Source organism: Lissotriton helveticus, chromosome 2_1 (genome assembly GCF_964261635.1).
Source record: "Lissotriton helveticus chromosome 2_1, aLisHel1.1, whole genome shotgun sequence".
Taxonomy (NCBI): Eukaryota; Metazoa; Chordata; class Amphibia; order Caudata; family Salamandridae; genus Lissotriton; species Lissotriton helveticus.
Genome location: NC_136059.1, coordinates 1513975051 through 1513993774, shown reverse-complemented (window position 1 = coordinate 1513993774; position 18724 = coordinate 1513975051). Strand labels below are relative to the sequence as shown.

The window sequence follows — 18724 nt, the reverse complement described above, 5'->3', positions numbered from 1 at the left end:
GAGAGAGAGAGAGCGATGTCCAGAGAGAGAGAGAGAGAGCGATGTCCAGAGAGAGAGAGAGAGAGCGATGTCCAGAGAGAGAGAGAGAGAGCGATGTCCAGAGAGAGAGAGAGAGAGCGATGTCCAGAGAGAGAGAGAGAGCGATGTCCAGAGAGAGAGAGAGAGAGAGAGCGATGTCCAGAGAGAGAGAGAGAGAGAGAGAGAGCGATTTCCAGAGAGAGAGAGAGAGAGAGAGAGCGATGTCCAGAGAGAGAGAGAGAGAGAGAGAGCGATGTCCAGAGAGCGATGTCCAGAGAGAGAGAGAGAGCGATGTCCAGAGAGAGAGAGAGAGAGAGAGAGCGATGTCCAGAGAGAGAGAGAGAGAGAGCGATGTCCAGAGAGAGAGAGAGAGAGAGAGCGATGTCCAGAGAGAGAGAGAGAGCGATATCCAGAGAGAGAGCGATGTCCAGAGAGAGAGCGATGTCCAGAGGAGAGAGAGCGATGTCCAGAGAGAGAGCGATGTCCAGAGAGAGAGAGAGAGCGATGTCCAGAGAGAGAGAGAGAGAGAGAGCGATGTCCAGAGAGAGAGAGAGAGAGAGCGATGTCCAGAGAGAGAGAGAGAGAGAGCGATGTCCAGAGAGAGAGAGAGAGAGAGAGAGAGATCGATGTCCAGAGAGAGAGAGATCGATGTCCAGAGAGAGAGAGAGAGAGCGATGTCCAGAGAGAGAGAGAGAGAGAGCGATGTCCAGAGAGAGAGAGAGAGAGAGCGATGTCCAGAGAGAGAGAGAGAGAGAGCGATCTCCAGAGAGAGAGAGAGCGATCTCCAGAGAGAGAGAGAGAGAGCGATGTCCAGAGAGAGAGAGAGAGAGAGCGATGTCCAGAGAGAGAGAGAGAGAGAGCGATGTCCAGAGAGAGAGAGAGAGAGCGATGTCCAGAGAGAGAGAGAGAGAGAGAGATGTCCAGAGAGAGAGAGAGAGAGAGAGAGAGAGAGAGATGTCCAGAGAGAGAGAGAGAGATGTCCAGAGAGAGAGAGAGCGATGTCCAGAGAGAGAGAGAGAGAGAGCGATGTCCAGGGAGAGAGAGAGAGAGAGAGAGAGAGCGATGTCCAGAGAGAGAGAGAGCGATCTCCAGAGAGAGAGAGAGAGAGAGAGAGAGCGATCTCCAGAGAGAGAGAGAGAGCGATCTCCAGAGAGAGAGAGAGAGAGCGATCTCCAGAGAGAGAGAGAGCGATGTCCAGAGAGAGAGAGAGAGAGAGCGATGTCCAGAGAGAGAGAGAGAGAGAGCGATGTCCAGAGAGAGAGAGAGAGAGCGATGTCCAGAGAGAGAGAGAGAGAGAGAGAGAGAGCGATGTCCAGAGAGAGAGAGAGAGAGAGAGAGCGATGTCCAGAGAGAGAGAGAGAGAGAGAGAGATGTCCAGAGAGAGAGAGAGAGATGTCCAGAGAGAGAGAGAGAGAGAGAGAGCGATGTCCAGAGAGAGAGAGAGAGAGAGAGAGCGATGTCCAGAGAGAGAGAGAGCGATCTCCAGAGAGAGAGAGAGAGAGAGAGAGCGATCTCCAGAGAGAGAGAGAGAGAGAGAGCGATCTCCAGAGAGAGAGAGAGAGAGAGAGCGATCTCCAGAGAGAGAGAGAGAGAGAGAGAGCGATCTCCAGAGAGAGAGAGAGAGAGAGAGCGATCTCCAGAGAGAGAGAGAGAGCGATGTCCAGAGAGAGAGAGAGAGAGCGATGTCCAGAGAGAGAGAGAGAGAGAGAGAGCGATGTCCAGAGAGAGAGAGAGAGAGAGAGAGAGAGAGAGAGAGAGAGAGAGAGAGCGATGTCCAGAGAGAGAGAGAGAGCGATGTCCAGAGAGAGAGAGAGAGAGAGAGCGATGTCCAGAGAGAGAGAGAGAGAGCGATGTCCAGAGAGAGAGAGAGAGCGATGTCCAGAGAGAGAGAGCGGTGTCCAAAGAGAGAGAGAGAGAGAGCGATGTCCAGAGAGAGAGAGAGAGAGAGCGATGTCCAGAGAGAGAGAGAGAGAGAGCGATGTCCAGAGAGAGAGAGAGAGAGAGCGATGTCCAGAGAGAGAGAGAGAGAGAGAGATGTCCAGAGAGAGAGAGAGAGAGAGAGAGAGAGATGTCCAGAGAGAGAGAGAGAGAGATGTCCAGAGAGAGAGAGAGCGATGTCCAGAGAGAGAGAGAGAGAGAGCGATGTCCAGGGAGAGAGAGAGAGAGAGAGAGAGAGCGATGTCCAGAGAGAGAGAGAGCGATCTCCAGAGAGAGAGAGAGAGAGCGATCTCCAGAGAGAGAGAGAGAGCGATGTCCAGAGAGAGAGAGAGAGAGAGCGATGTCCAGAGAGAGAGAGAGAGAGAGCGATGTCCAGAGAGAGAGAGAGAGAGCGATGTCCAGAGAGAGAGAGAGAGAGAGAGAGAGAGAGCGATGTCCAGAGAGAGAGAGAGAGAGAGAGAGCGATGTCCAGAGAGAGAGAGAGAGAGAGAGAGAGATGTCCAGAGAGAGAGAGAGAGAGAGAGAGAGATGTCCAGAGAGAGAGAGAGAGAGAGAGATGTCCAGAGAGAGAGAGCGATGTCCAGAGAGAGAGAGAGAGAGAGAGAGCGATGTCCAGAGAGAGAGAGAGCGATCTCCAGAGAGAGAGAGAGAGAGAGAGAGCGATCTCCAGAGAGAGAGAGAGAGAGAGCGATCTCCAGAGAGAGAGAGAGAGAGAGAGCGATCTCCAGAGAGAGAGAGAGAGAGAGCGATCTCCAGAGAGAGAGAGAGAGAGAGAGAGCGATCTCCAGAGAGAGAGAGAGAGAGAGAGCGATCTCAGAGAGAGAGAGAGAGCGATGTCCAGAGAGAGAGAGAGAGAGCGATGTCCAGAGAGAGAGAGAGAGAGCGATGTCCAGAGAGAGAGAGAGAGAGAGAGAGAGAGAGAGAGAGAGAGCGATGTCCAGAGAGAGAGAGAGAGCGATGTCCAGAGAGAGAGAGAGAGCGATGTCCAGAGAGAGAGAGAGAGAGAGAGCGATGTCCAGAGAGAGAGAGAGAGAGAGCGATGTCAGAGAGAGAGAGAGAGAGCGATGTCCAGAGAGAGAGAGCGGTGTCCAAAGAGAGAGAGAGAGAGAGCGATGTCCAGAGAGAGAGAGAGAGAGAGCGATGTCCAGAGAGAGAGAGAGAGAGAGCGATGTCTAGAGAGAGAGAGAGAGAGAGAGAGAGCGATGTCTAGAGAGAGAGAGAGAGAGAGAGAGCGATGTCCAGAGAGAGAGAGAGAGAGAGAGCGATGTCCAGAGAGAGAGAGAGAGAGAGCGATGTCCAGAGAGAGAGAGCGATGTCCAGAGAGAGAGAGAGAGAGAGCGATGTCCAGAGAGAGAGAGAGAGAGCGATGTCTAGAGAGAGCGATGTCAGAGAGAGAGCGATGTCCAGAGAGAGAGAGAGAGAGAGCGATGTCCAGAGGAGAGAGAGAGAGAGCGATGTCCAGAGAGAGAGAGAGAGAGAGAGAGAGAGAGCGATGTCCAGAGAGAGAGAGCGATGTCCAGAGAGAGAGAGCTATGTCGAGAGAGAGAGCTATGTCGAGACAGAGAGAGAGCTATGTCGAGAGAGAGAGAGCTATGTCGAGAGAGAGAGAGAGCTATGTCGAGAGAGAGAGCTATGTCGAGAGAGAGAGAGAGCTATGTCGAGAGAGAGAGAGAGCTATGTCGAGAGAGAGAGAGAGCTATGTCGAGAGAGAGAGCTATGTCGAGAGAGAGAGAGAGCTATGTCGAGAGAGAGAGAGAGCTATGTCGAGAGAGAGAGAGAGCTATGTCGAGAGAGAGAGAGCTATGTCGAGAGAGAGAGAGCTATGTCGAGAGAGAGAGAGCTATGTCGAGAGAGAGAGAGCTATGTCGAGAGAGAGAGAGCTATGTCGAGAGAGAGAGAGCTATGTCGAGAGAGAGAGAGAGAGCTATGTCGAGAGAGAGAGAGCTAGGTCGAGAGAGAGAGAGCTAGGTCGAGAGAGAGAGAGCTAGGTCGAGAGAGAGAGAGCTAGGTCGAGAGAGAGAGAGCTATGTCGAGAGAGAGAGAGAGAGAGAGCTATGTCGAGAGAGAGAGAGAGAGCTATGTCCAGAGAGAGAGAGAGAGAGAGAGCGATGTCCAGAGAGAGAGAGAGAGAGAGAGCGATGTCCAGAGAGAGAGCGAGAGAGAGCGATGTCCAGAGAGAGAGCGATGTCCAGAGAGAGAGAGAGAGAGAGAGAGAGAGAGAGAGCGATGTCCAGAGAGAGAGAGAGAGCGATGTCCAGAGAGAGAGAGAGAGCGATGTCCAGAGAGAGAGAGCGATGTCCAGAGAGAGAGAGCGATGTCCAGAGAGAGAGAGCGATGTCCAGAGAGAGAGAGCGATGTCCAGAGAGAGAGAGCGATGTCCAGAGAGAGAGAGCGATGTCCAGAGAGAGAGAGCGATGTCGAGAGAGAGAGAGCTATGTCGAGAGAGAGAGAGCTATGTCGAGAGAGAGAGAGCTATGTCGAGAGAGAGAGAGCTATGTCGAGAGAGAGAGAGAGCTATGTCGAGAGAGAGAGAGCTATGTCGAGAGAGAGAGAGCTATGTCGAGAGAGAGAGCTATGTCGAGAGAGAGAGAGAGCTATGTCGAGAGAGAGAGCTATGTCGAGAGAGAGAGAGAGCTATGTCGAGAGAGAGAGCTATGTCGAGAGAGAGAGCTATGTCGAGAGAGAGAGCTATGTCGAGAGAGAGAGAGAGCTATGTCGAGAGAGAGAGAGAGCTATGTCGAGAGAGAGAGAGAGCTATGTCGAGAGAGAGAGAGAGCTATGTCGAGAGAGAGAGAGAGCTATGTCGAGAGAGAGAGAGAGCTATGTCGAGAGAGAGAGAGAGCTATGTCGAGAGAGAGAGAGAGCGATGTCCAGAGAGAGAGAGAGAGCGAGTCCAGAGAGAGAGAGAGAGCGATGTCCCGAGAGAGAGAGAGAGCGATGTCCAGAGAGAGAGAGAGAGAGCGATGTCCAGAGAGAGAGAGAGAGAGCGATGTCCAGAGAGAGAGAGAGAGCGATGTCCAGAGAGAGAGAGAGAGCGATGTCCAGAGAGAGAGAGAGAGAGCGATGTCCAGAGAGAGAGAGAGAGAGCGATGTCCAGAGAGAGAGAGAGAGAGCGATGTCCAGAGAGAGAGAGAGAGAGAGCGATGTCCAGAGAGAGAGAGAGCGATGTCCAGAGAGAGAGAGAGAGCGATGTCCAGAGAGAGAGAGAGCGATGTCCAGAGAGAGAGAGAGAGAGCGATGTCCAGAGAGAGAGAGAGAGAGCGATGTCCAGAGAGAGAGAGAGAGAGACGATGTCCAGAGAGAGAGAGAGAGCGATGTCCAGAGAGAGAGAGAGAGCGATGTCCAGAGAGAGAGAGAGAGCGATGTCCAGAGAGAGAGAGAGAGCGATGTCCAGAGAGAGAGAGAGAGAGAGAGCGATGTCCAGAGAGAGAGAGAGAGAGAGAGAGCGATGTCCAGAGAGAGAGAGAGAGAGAGCGATGTCCAGAGAGAGAGAGAGCGAGCGATGTCCAGAGAGAGAGAGAGAGCGAGCGATGTCCAGAGAGAGAGAGAGAGAGAGAGAGAGAGAGAGCGATGGCCAGAGAGAGAGAGAGAGCGATGGCCAGAGAGAGAGAGAGAGAGAGCGATGTCCAGAGAGAGAGAGAGAGAGAGAGAGCGATGTCCAGAGAGAGAGAGAGAGAGAGCGATGTCCAGAGAGAGAGAGAGAGAGAGCGATGTCCAGAGAGAGAGCGATGTCCAGAGAGAGAGCGATGTCCAGAGAGAGAGAGAGAGAGAGCGATGTCCAGAGAGAGAGAGAGAGCGATGTCCAGAGAGAGAGAGAGGGAGAGAGAGAGCGATGTCCAGAGAGAGAGAGAGAGCGATGTCCAGAGAGAGAGAGCGCGAGAGCGATGTCCAGAGAGAGAGAGAGAGAGAGCGATCTCCAGAGAGAGAGAGAGAGAGCGATGTCCAGAGAGAGAGAGAGAGAGCGATGTCCAGAGAGAGAGAGAGAGAGCGATGTCCAGAGAGAGAGAGAGAGAGCGATGTCCAGAGAGAGAGAGAGAGAGCGATGTCCAGAGAGAGAGAGAGCGATGTCCAGAGAGAGAGAGAGAGAGAGCGATGTCCAGAGAGAGAGAGAGAGAGAGAGCGATGTCCAGAGAGAGAGAGAGAGAGAGAGAGAGCGATGTCCAGAGAGAGAGAGAGAGAGCGATCTCCAGAGAGAGAGAGAGAGAGCGATCTCCAGAGAGAGAGAGAGAGAGAGCGATGTCCAGAGAGAGAGAGAGAGAGAGAGAGAGAGAGAGCGATGTCCAGAGAGAGAGAGAGAGAGCGATGTCCAGAGAGAGAGAGAGAGAGCGATGTCCAGAGAGAGAGAGAGAGAGAGAGCGATGTCCAGAGAGAGAGAGAGAGAGAGCGATGTCCAGAGAGAGAGAGAGAGAGAGCGATGTCCAGAGAGAGAGAGAGAGAGAGCGATGTCCAGAGAGAGAGAGAGAGAGAGAGCGATGTCCAGAGAGAGAGAGAGAGCGATGTCCAGAGAGAGAGAGAGAGAGAGAGAGCGATGTCCAGAGAGAGAGAGAGCGGTGTCCAGAGAGAGAGAGAGAGAGCGATCTCCAGAGAGAGAGAGAGAGAGAGCGATGTCCAGAGAGAGAGAGAGAGAGCGATGTCCAGAGAGAGAGAGAGCGATGTCCAGAGAGAGAGAGAGCGATGTCCAGAGAGAGAGAGAGAGAGAGAGAGAGAGAGAGAGCGATGTCCAGAGAGAGAGAGAGCGATGTCCAGAGAGAGAGAGAGCGATGTCCAGAGAGAGAGAGAGAGAGAGAGAGAGAGAGAGAGAGAGAGAGCGCGATGTCCAGAGAGAGAGAGAGCGATGTCCAGAGAGAGAGAGAGAGCGATGTCTAGAGAGAGAGCGATGTCCAGAGAGAGAGCGATGTCCAGAGAGAGAGAGAGAGAGAGAGCGATGTCCAGAGAGAGAGAGAGAGAGAGAGCGATGTCCAGAGAGAGAGAGAGAGAGAGAGCGATGTCCAGAGAGAGAGAGAGAGAGCTATGTCGAGAGAGAGCTATGTCGAGAGAGAGAGAGAGCTATGTCGAGAGAGAGAGAGAGCTATGTCGAGAGAGAGAGAGAGCTATGTCGAGAGAGAGAGAGAGCTATGTCGAGAGAGAGAGAGAGCTATGTCGAGAGAGAGAGAGAGCGATGTCGAGAGAGAGAGCTATGTCGAGAGAGAGAGAGCTATGTCGAGAGAGAGAGAGCTATGTCGAGAGAGAGAGAGAGAGAGAGCGATGTCCAGAGAGAGAGAGAGAGAGCGATGTCCAGAGAGAGAGAGAGAGAGCGATGTCCAGAGAGAGAGCGATGTCCAGAGAGAGAGAGAGAGAGCGATGTCGAGAGAGAGAGAGCGATGTCCAGAGAGAGAGAGAGAGAGAGAGCGATGTCCAGAGAGAGAGAGAGAGAGAGATGTCCAGAGAGAGAGAGAGAGAGAGAGATGTCCAGAGAGAGAGAGAGAGAGATGTCCAGAGAGAGAGAGAGCGATGTCCAGAGAGAGAGAGAGAGCGATGTCCAGAGAGAGAGAGAGAGAGAGCGATGTCCAGAGAGAGAGCGATGTCCAGAGAGAGAGCGATGTCCAGAGAGAGAGAGAGAGAGAGAGCGATGTCCAGAGAGAGAGAGAGAGAGAGAGAGAGAGAGAGAGAGAGCGATGTCCAGAGAGAGAGAGAGAGCGATGTCCAGAGAGAGAGAGCTATGTCGAGAGAGAGCTATGTCGAGAGAGAGAGAGCTATGTCGAGAGAGAGAGAGCTATGTCGAGAGAGAGAGAGAGCTATGTCGAGAGAGAGAGCTATATCGAGAGAGAGAGCTATGTCGAGAGAGAGAGAGCTATGTCGAGAGAGAGAGAGCTATGTCGAGAGAGAGAGAGCTATGTCGAGAGTGAGAGAGAGAGAGCTATGTCGAGAGAGAGAGAGCTAGGTTGAGAGAGAGAGAGCTATGTCGAGAGAGAGAGCTATGTCGAGAGAGAGAGCTATGTCGAGAGAGAGAGCTATGTCGAGAGAGAGAGCTATGTCGAGAGAGAGAGAGAGCTATGTCGAGAGAGAGAGAGAGCTATGTCGAGAGAGAGAGAGAGCTATGTCGAGAGAGAGAGAGAGCTATGTCGAGAGAGAGAGAGAGAGAGAGATCTATGTCCAGAGAGAGAGAGCGATGTCCAGAGAGAGAGAGAGAGAGAGAGAGAGAGAGCGATGTCCAGAGAGAGAGAGAGAGAGCGATGTCCAGAGAGAGAGAGCTATGTCGAGAGAGAGCTATGTCGAGAGAGAGAGAGAGAGCTATGTCGAGAGAGAGCTATGTCGAGAGAGAGAGAGAGCTATGTCGAGAGAGAGAGAGAGCTATGTCGAGAGAGAGAGAGAGCTATGTCGAGAGAGAGAGAGAGAGCTATGTCGAGAGAGAGAGAGAGAGCTATGTCGAGAGAGAGAGAGAGAGCTATGTCGAGAGAGAGAGAGCTATGTCGAGAGAGAGAGAGAGCTATGTCGAGAGAGAGAGAGCTATGTCGAGAGAGAGAGAGAGAGAGCTATGTCGAGAGAGAGAGAGAGAGCTATGTCGAGAGAGCGAGAGCTAGGTCGAGAGAGAGAGAGCTAGGTCGAGAGAGAGAGAGCTATGGCGAGAGAGAGAGAGCTATGGCGAGAGAGAGAGCTATGGCGAGAGAGAGAGCTATGGCGAGAGAGAGAGCTATGGCGAGAGAGAGAGAGAGAGCTATGTCGAGAGAGAGAGAGAGAGCTATGTCGAGAGAGAGAGAGCTATGTCGAGAGAGAGAGAGCTATGTCGAGAGAGAGAGAGAGAGAGAGAGAGCTATGTCGAGAGAGAGAGAGAGAGCTATGTCGAGAGAGCGAGAGCTAGGTCGAGAGAGAGAGAGCTAGGTCGAGAGAGAGAGAGCTAGGTCGAGAGAGAGAGAGATATGTCGAGAGAGAGAGAGCTATGGCGAGAGAGAGAGAGCTATGGCGAGAGAGAGAGCTATGGCGAGAGAGAGAGCTATGGCGAGAGAGAGAGCTATGGCGAGAGAGAGTGAGAGATGACGAGGGAGGAAAAAACATGGCCACCATATTTGAGAGGTCCCAAAAACCCTTAAAACACTTGTAAAAACTTCTAAATGCTCCCTTAAACTGCATATCTAATTGGGCCACACATTGATGCACTTTATAACATTGTAGATGCTAATCACACATACTTAAATTACACTTCTTATATTTGTAAGAGGCAGCAAAAAAATAACCTACCTTGTTGTGAGAATTTGCTGTACACTTTTAAATCTACAATCCTTTGATCTACCTGGACCCAAACGTTTTCGGAATGTTCCAATTTGCTATAATAAAGTTGTGTTGTGCCTAGTGACAGATCAGAAAAAAGAAAGTAATCCATGTTTACCACTGCTGAACAGTCCGCTGGGTACAGGCACCAACGAAGTAAATAGACAACCATGAAATAAGGTATGCATCTAAGAAAAACATTCAGGAACACAGTTAAGATTGAGTGGACAGTGAAGAGAAACTTAAGAGAACTTGAATGTAGGGGTATAGAGGAAAAAAGTGATTCATCCTCAACATTAGCTATTTTAGACTTCCACGAAACAATGAAAAGAAAATATCAACACTTTGGTTACATTGGTTTTTAATTATCATACAGTGTATGATGTTCATGCATTTAAACGGCAAAATCTTAAAGATGAATGATGGATTCTGACAGCACACAAGCAGGATAATTGCACAGTTAGTATATCATGAACATCCATGGCATGTTTACTTGTAAAATCACTTTTCCCTCAGTGGAATAAACTATTTCCTCAATCTCAAAATATAAGGACGGAGGAGTGTAACTGACATAGGAAGACCCTATTCACTTGTAAAGTAGGGGGGTGGAATTTTAAAGTATTTGGCTTTCATATATTTGGTATTACGTCTAAGCATGCAATGGACTAAGATACACAGGCACAATAATACATTAGTAACCATAGCAAATCTGGTCATTCTTTTGCAGACATGGGTACCCGGAGACGAGAACAAAAATTCTAATCACACTTGAAAATATTACGGAACCCCGGGCAGAAAAAGGTCATAATTAGCAATGGCTTCTGCACAGTTAACCAAGACTCAAGTTAATCAGCATGGCATTATTGGTTCTAAGTTTCGGGGCAGTAGATTATTGGAATCAAAATTCACCTACGAAGGTGTGAAATCCGCAATCATGGTAGATGTTCTACCATCGTACATTTAGACTTTGGGGTGGGAAAATGTAGCTTCAGAGGGGTAGCTATGCAAAATTAATGGAAAACCCACAAAAGTAAGCTCTGGGGGTATTTCCATAAACTTGGTCTGATCTTTCCCATTCAGGAAACTGCTGTAAAGGAACAGCTTCTAAGGTGTGAATGGGGGAGGGGGAAGGGTGGGAACTGAAATTTCATAGAAGGAAAATAAATCCATTGCGGTCACATTTTTGGAGGACTCGTGGGGAAAGACAGAAATGTCTTCCAAAGATAGGAGGAAAGCTACAGGAGTAGATTTCCATTTGCTGTTGAGATGGTTTGAGCATTTGAAGAAAATCAATGAGGGTCATATATACATTGGAAAAGAGCTGCTCTCTTTTTCAGTACAGGGATATGGAGGATAGAGTGTACTTATGACGCAAAAGTGCCTGTTATTTTATTGAACACCACTGAACAGACCCCAGATAAACATTTTCATGTTTAAATGTTAGTGAAGGGAATCTGCGACAGACTACATGGAAGAACCTGTTGAAGTTATTCATGTAAAAATTACAATGGCGACACATTAGCTATCAAGTCTATGGGAAAGTGATCAGATACAGGTTTAATTTAAAGACCACCACAGATAAATCCTTGCAGGTATTTGTTATACTGTTTACTCCGATCAGTTTCCTATTGAAGCAATTACTAACCTTTCAAGGGCGCACTAACTCTTCCATAGTACATTTGTTTTTATAAGAAAATTAAATAAATACATTTCCAGCCTATTAGTACACATTTGTTAAATCAGGTGCAATGCTTTTGAATTTAAATACATTTACTTTATCATGGATTTAGTTGTCAACTTGTAGGATTCATTATTTTTATTGATAATATTGTGTGCATTTAGAAAGCTTAGAACCCTTTTCTAAATACTAAAAACAACCAATATCTTGATCAGCCAGATTAAGGATTGGTAACATTAGGCTGAGAGTGGCCACAAGAATGCTTGCAAAGATCTTTGCATCTACTACTAGTTATGACAGCGCCCTAAAAAAAACAAAGGGGTCTTTTCTTGGAATAGCAATCACTATCTGGGCTTCCCAAATCGTACCATTAGTTATGTGATATTTCAAGAAAGGAATTATACAGTCTTGTCAGGTCCAGGGCAAGCAAGGCAAAATGTTTTTAAACTTAGCTATGAAGTCATCCGGGCGCAGAACATTCTCTTTGCAAACCTGCGAGAACCATCATCACCTGTTTTGATGGAGGACTGGGGAAGCTCCATTATCAGTCTATACGTTTTGTACACTAGTTTCTATTTAGACAGGACTCATCTCTGCCTTGAGGGGATCCTTCTTACTATAAAGTTTATTGTAAAAGGAGCTAGAAAACCTCTTTATATCCTGATCAGTTTCCAAACTCCCCGACTCATCCTTTATCAATTTGGTTCTAATATTCATTCTTTGTACTCCAAGGCTGCATGTCAATGGGCAAACTTCGTTTTTTCACTGTAGAAACACAGCTTTGTCCTAGTTCCTCAGCCCCATCCATGTCAAGAGCCTTTATCTGGGCTCTAGCTACAGCGAGGTTCTTCCAGATCTTCATTGAGCCCATTTTGTGAATCCTCTCTCATTTCTTCAACTATACTTCGTTTCATCAGAATAAAAACCTTCTCTAAGTAAGTCTGGCAGATGATGCCATGAACTTTCCCATCATGACAAATTTAATGGCAACCGTAATGGTTTCGTGGAACAATTCTTCCTCGTCATTCTGTACCAGATCTGGTTGAATAGTGTTCCCTATATTTTCGTTTTACAGGCGGATGGCAGATTCATCTCCAGTGTCTTATCAGCCATTAGACTATCATTGTATAAAATAGGTTGGGTACGGTCTGAGAGAGATTATAGGTCCCCTATGTGTCCGCTGCACACTTAATGAAAATAATGGTGGCCGGGGAGTATAACCCCTGGGACCACTTGCTTTCAGTTAAATCCAATCATAATTTCTATTCGATGTCACTAAGTGCTACAAAGCTTTCCCTCACCCACTAATAGATGTGGTTGAGATAGTGACAGCTCGATCTTGGTTTACCAGGCCAGTGTGGATTGGAGGGATATTCCTGTACCACTGGACTAGCATTTTAGACTAAATTAACTGCATCAGGCGCATACCAAGTTGACCAGCAGTGGCTGTGACAACCTCTCTAGCACATTAAGATCTTCCAGCAGGTGGCCTTAATCTATCATAGTTAGACGTACAAAAGACAAATTTATTTGAATCGGAGGGTCTGAACTAGTTTTAAAAAGTAATATAAATGTAATGTTACATTTGATCCCCTATTTCGTACTTAATGTTTGCACTAGTATTTCTACTGTGCGTTATACATTTATAAAGCATACAGAGGTATATGAAAATCCACTATATTGATCATGCTTCAGTGTTTTGTACTTATGGATGGATCAACCATGTTTTGCAAGCTTACCATTAACAAGTGTTGTCCAGAACAGCATGCCTTCGCCAAACGTGAAAAGACCAATTCCTCGCAGCCCACTACGCAACATTCTGTACTTCGATCCATCCAACTGAACAGTCTCAATCACCCCTCGCACTGTAAAAAAACAAGATGAATGAGTTTGCCAGAAACAGTTTACAGAATTTCCCTAGAAATGGTTCAGGACACATCACCTTACACATCAGTAAGGTAGACATTTTCAATGAATGTGAATATGCACTTCGTCAACTGTGTGCTTATATAATTTTTAAACCCTCTTTGAGCCTTCAAAAGAAAACCAGTAGCATCATAAACACATTTTACTGTTATTCATATCACCTATCCCAAACCACTGGGAAGGCGTGCACCGTTGAGTGTTAGACAGGAGGCATGGGTCCCTCTTTTTCTTCAGAGACCCAGGAATTAACATTTGGGGGTGCCTCATTGGCTCCGCCCTGAACCCCACGCTGTTAAACATTTATCTTACACCCCAAGCACAGCTGGTGGAAGCCTTGGGTGCAAAAGTAAACTCCTATGCAAATAACATAGTTGCTATTTTCTTGTAGGAAGGGAGAAGAGATTGCAAGGAAATAAATTAAATTTTGCTTAGCGGTTGTATTCTACTGGAGGACCAATCAATCAATTGAAGTATAATGCAGAGAAAACTAAAATTATGTTTTTCGATCAAAATTCCCAGCCAACTTGGCATATCTTTTGGCTGGCTGGATGGCAATTCTGGTTCATAAAGCACTTCATCACCTGGGGCTGGGCTACTTGGGGGTCAGAATCAGCTTCTGCCTACCCATCAGGAACCTGAGTTTTACCAACATCCTACGGGCAAAGGTACACAAGATACGCCATGCCAGAGCGGGAGGACATACTTTTTAGGTTTTGCCTACGCAATGCGTACAAAGTACGCATGCGCTAGCAAAATCTTATGTTTTGCTCTGTGGGGTCGGGTATCCGCCCCCTCCTCGCCCCCTCCTCCCATTGGCTAGCTCCATAAATGGAGGCTAGCCATTGGGAGCCGGATCTGTCCGTCAAGGCCAGACCAGATTCGGGGGGTTCCCGAGAATTTTTCCCTTTTGGCCACGTCATGCAGCGGTGGGCGGGGCTTTTTATTGGGCTCGTCGAGGTTTGTTTGGGCCATTTGGCGGCCGACCGCCGGCCGAGGAAGTCCAGGTGAGTGGTTCCTTTCCTGTCCCCCTCCCGCTGTCGGTTCGTTTCCCGCCACCCCCTTCCCGCTGTCGGTTAGTTTCCCGCCCCCCCCCCCTCCCGCTGGCCATTCCTTTCCCATCCCCCCTCCCGCTTCCTGCATAGAAAGTGTGTTAAGGAGCTCCAGGAGGGAATGCCTGCTCTCAAGCTCCCCTTGTCCCCTCTGTCTACTCTCTGGCACTGAGGCTGGAGGTTTATCACGCAGGCGGCAAAGAGCTCAGTGGCGCTATATACAACTTTTTAAAAAAAACATTGTGTCTGGGCAGGGAGCCGCCGGCGATAGGACCCAGCAGAGTCCGCCCGCCAGGGTTGCGCTGCTGTGTTGACAGCAGGCTCGATCACGGAGTATGGAGTCTTGACATCAGTTGAAGTTTAGAAACTTTAGTTTCCAAATCTGCCTTTACTCCTGCATATATTTGTTCAGTGCTATTTTTGTGCATTTAAAATGAGCCGTCTCTAGTGTGCGGAGAAAACCCTGCTGCATCCACCTCAATGGACCGCCTGACCTGTGCTTCGTCGCCTGCGGTCACAAGTGGATAAGGTTTCCAGATGACTCGATGACACAAACGATGCAGTGCTGTGGTTCTGGTCTTTTGTTTTTAATTTTACATGTGTGTGTTTTCTGATGTTAGTTACATTACATCAAGCTCGATCCGGCAGGACCACAACTCCCAAAATGCATTAGCATGTAGCATTGCAAACTGTATTATGGAATCGCCTGGTAATCTTACATGTCGAGGGCAGGCGTTAGGAGCTCAATGGCTGATTGTTGCATTTGAAACAGTTTTACTTGCCTCTACTCACAGGGTAGCCCAGTTCCTGAGCACGCCACGCGCCCGGGTACATTCTCCCCACACACTGCATCCACCCGTATCTGGATCCCCGCTGCTTGTTCTGGGGTCTCTGCGCCCACTCTGCTTGTGTGTGCCGGTGCTCAAGCTCTTATATCTCACCCCCATAGTGCGCCTCCCCTCTCTCCGCCCCTTCCCTCTCCCTCCTCTGTCTGTTCCTTCCACCTCCCCTTTGTTTGTCCTATCTTTGGCTTTTAGTACTTCATACACTTCGGTCCCTATCGGACTGACTGGTGATCACCCTTAGAGCCCAGCAGGGCTGTCTCAGCCTCTCATCCTTGTAAAGTGGATATTAGTAGCTGCTATGACGAGGTATTGGGTGTGATATCATCTTACATCGAGTTTGATGTGATGCTTGTTTAACACACTTAACAATTGTGTTGTCTTCGTGCTCTGGTATTAGCTTGTCTGCGGTTGTGTGTTAGCCCACGTGGCAGAGATATTGTGGGCTCTCGCGCAGTGAGCAAATGTGCTGTAAGTGTAATGTTTCCCTCTGGGTGGGATCCAGGCGTGGAGGGGGATGGATCCGGGGGGTGCAGTTGTCAGGGGTTGTTTTAGGTCGCAGCTCCTGCAGACATCTTGGGGAGTGTCAGAAAGTGGCCCTGGGAGTGCATGCGTCGTGGCTCGCTCATCACATTTGCTGCAGATCAAAGGTCAAGTGCGGTCTTCCAAGGTGGGTTTGTAAAGCTGCCGCGTGGAAGGAGCACATATACAACCAGAAACAGCAGAGCAGGGGCACTTTCACACTTCTGGGAAAGTGCCATTGTGATGTAACGCTAACAAAATCTGTGTAAACAACTCCCTTCATCTTGGGCCAAACCAATGTAAATTGTTCATTCTCACACCTCCGTGAAAAGCATAGTTTGTAACCAGTCATCCTGCCCAGGGTGTGCTAAATCCAGACAGTGGCTGGCACGGTCACTATGCAGCCCTTTGGCCGACGCCATCTCCCAGACTTTGCTGCATAGCTTCTGATATCTGCTCTCGCCCATTAATGCCTGCTTGTGTCTCCGTTTTCGTGCCGTGACTGTTGCCTGCTTGTGCCCCTGTTGCCTGCTTGTGCCTCCGTTTTCGTGCCTGTGCAGACTGAGTGCAGACTGTGAGTGCAGGCTGACTGTGAGTGCAGGCTGACTGTGAGTGCAGGCTGACTGTGAGTGCAGGCTGACTGTGAGTGCAGGCTGACTGTGAGTGCAGGCTGACTGTGAGTGCAGGCTGACTGTGTGCAGGCTGACTGAGTGCAGGCTGACTGAGTGCAGACTGACTGAGTGCAGACTGACTGAGTGCAGACTGACTGAGTGCAGACTGACTGAGTGCAGACTGACTGTGCGTACCTGTGTATGTGTGCAGCTATGTGTACAAGAGCTAAGTGATGCTTTGTATGTGTGTGTGATGCTATATGTGTATTATGCTATGTGTATGTGTGTGTCTGTAGCTGTGTATGTGTACAGATATGTGTCCAGGAGCTGAGTGATGCTATCTGTGTGTAATGCTATGTGTGTGTGATGCTATGTATGTATAATACTGTGTGTGTGTTTGTGTAACTGTGTCTGTCTGTAGCTGTGTGTGTATGTAGCTGTGTATACAAAGCCTGTCAATGTGTGTAGAGGAGGAGCTCTCTGTGTGTGTATAGCTCTGTGTACATATACCTATGTGTGTATAAGTGCAAATGCAATAGGTCTCACATTTCGTAACCATAAAGCTATTTACTAGTAAACGACAAAGCCATTTGTGTATGTTTTACAAAAAAAAACAGGTGAAAATTTTGACATTTACAAAGCCAATAGCTCTAACTTTATCAAAGGCAAAACCATTGCATTGTAAATGCTTGTTCCTATCTGGGGCCATCAACATGGAATAGGCTCCCTCTTGAGCTCTGCTTCATGGAATCAAGCACCATGTTAAAAACAAGACTGTAGACATGGTTAATTGCTCAAGAGTAAGAGGACTTGCAGTCAATGTCTGATTAGCAATGTCTAATCTGCTTTTATGTGATCACTATTGAATGCACCACATTATTCATACACAGATGATCAAGGCACTATAACTGAATTATAAAAAAAAATTGAATCTGCAATTTGTATTAAAGTGTACAACAAATGACAATTAAAATATGACCAATATATTTAAGGTAATACATTTTCAAAGTAAATACATTAAGATAAATAAAATTAAATATATTAACTTAAATAAAATAGCTGTTCTCATCCAAATTGGAAAATACAACAAACTGGATAACTGTTGTAGGTTAGGGACTGCAAACATCTACACTCTTGCTCAAATTTAACAATCACATTTTTTAATCAGCAGTTTTATACAGTGTTAACTGGTTAGTGATTTTGAAAATGGAACCTTAAAGGTCTGTGGTCTTGCGTAAACGTATCAATTACTTCTTAAATCAGCTGTTTGTTTTCATAAATTTTTGCTCGATGTATGCTCACCATGCACGAACCCGATAAGCATTCATATGCCATTGTCGACCTCAACCAAGTAGTCATCCTTCTCATTGTGCAGCAGAAAGATCTTTCAGCACAAGTGGTCACTGGTAATGTGAGAGCAATGAGAATTGCTTGCTGGACTGATGGAAATAAATCTGTGTGGTTTAGCAAATCCAGAAATCCATTGTCAAGCTGCTTCATCCTTCATTGACCAGATCTCAAACCATCGGCTTCCAGGTTTTCAATGTCGTAAACATCTGATGTTTGCAATCTGGTATTTTTATTGACCAAGTGCCGTTTTGGGTTGTGTTTTGGGTAAAGTGAGAACAGACAGGTTTTTCTTGTTTTTATTGCCAAACCGGCAAATGATGAGATGATGTATGGCGCATAAATAGAATGGCAATAGTATTCTTCCACAGATGAGGAACCTAAAGTAGAACAAAATACTTGCTGGCCACACTGTCAGGAATCACAAAGTTCTATGTTGCATTTTTCTGCCAATGTTTGAAAATTTGAATAAATGTCCTTAAATTGCTCTTCTGATTTTTGTCTGATCATGGAACACTCAGGTGTGCATGTGATTACACACCTTGAGGAGATCAAGCTGAATAGCTTGGAGAGCCAGGCTTACAGATTCTAATCTTGATCAGTAATTTGAAAATATGGACAAGCAAAAGAGAACGCTCACTGTGCTTTAGGAACATTGCAATGGATATGCACCACAACAGGTTTCCAAGATGCTGTAGTAACTAGTAAATTGAATTGCTTAAAAATCTCTTCAAAGTTCGAGCTAAAAATTCTAATGCTCTTGTATTTTGCAGTCCATTGTGTCACTCAGCAATGGCACATTGGGAATAACAGATCTTTTTGGACTCACAGAAAAAACATAATGAAGGCTTTCACTATGCCAATAGAATTCCGTATATTAGGAACAGCATTCAGGTCATTACCAAATTAAGTTTATGTTCAGAACAGTGAGCAAAAGCAGGTTTAGGATATTTTCTCTTTATTATTACTTGAACACCAGCCTTCCTTTCCCGCCTCTGAGGAGCATCCATCATATCCTTGGCCATGGAGTTTTTCTGAATGTAATCCAAATTTAGAACATGAATCCACAACCCCTTTTGCAATTGAGATATCTTCCATTTCTTTTAAGGTTGCAAATCCAAGGAATTCTTCTCGGATGACAGCTACGGTACTACCGGTGTCTACAAAACTTATTACAAGTGACATCTGTTCTTTTCAGACTTCGTTAGCACTTTCAACAGCAATGATTGACAATCCATTAGACCTATTGACTAAGGATACCAGATCTGCTCTTAATGTTTCTTCACATAATGTAATCATTTTATTTTCAACTCAAACTGATGTATAATGTGCATTAACTGGTGCATTTTCCAGATGGCTCTTTATGGTTTAAGCTGACCTTGCATAACATGTTGGAAAAATTAAGTTTGTGAACTTCAAATAACTCACCTACAATGCACTATTTATAGTAAATACAGCCCCCTGTGTATGCAGTAATAGAACCTTGAAAAATGAAGTGTGTGGGTGTATATATACACACTATTATATATACACACATATATACACATA

At 47.1% G+C, this 18724-nt stretch overlaps 1 protein-coding gene across 1 annotated transcript in view; it reads right to left on the bottom strand.

The window, feature by feature from the left end:
* LOC144820278 (uncharacterized) overlaps positions 1-18724 on the bottom strand; it is a 988894-nt gene that overhangs the window by 220207 nt on the left and 749963 nt on the right. The window contains exons 30-31 of the mRNA XM_078677866.1: positions 12619-12744; positions 9172-9279 (exon numbers count right to left, since the gene is read on the bottom strand). Of these exons, the coding sequence (XP_078533992.1) occupies positions 9172-9279; positions 12619-12744 (234 nt within the window). The remainder of the gene's footprint in view (positions 1-9171; positions 9280-12618; positions 12745-18724) is intronic.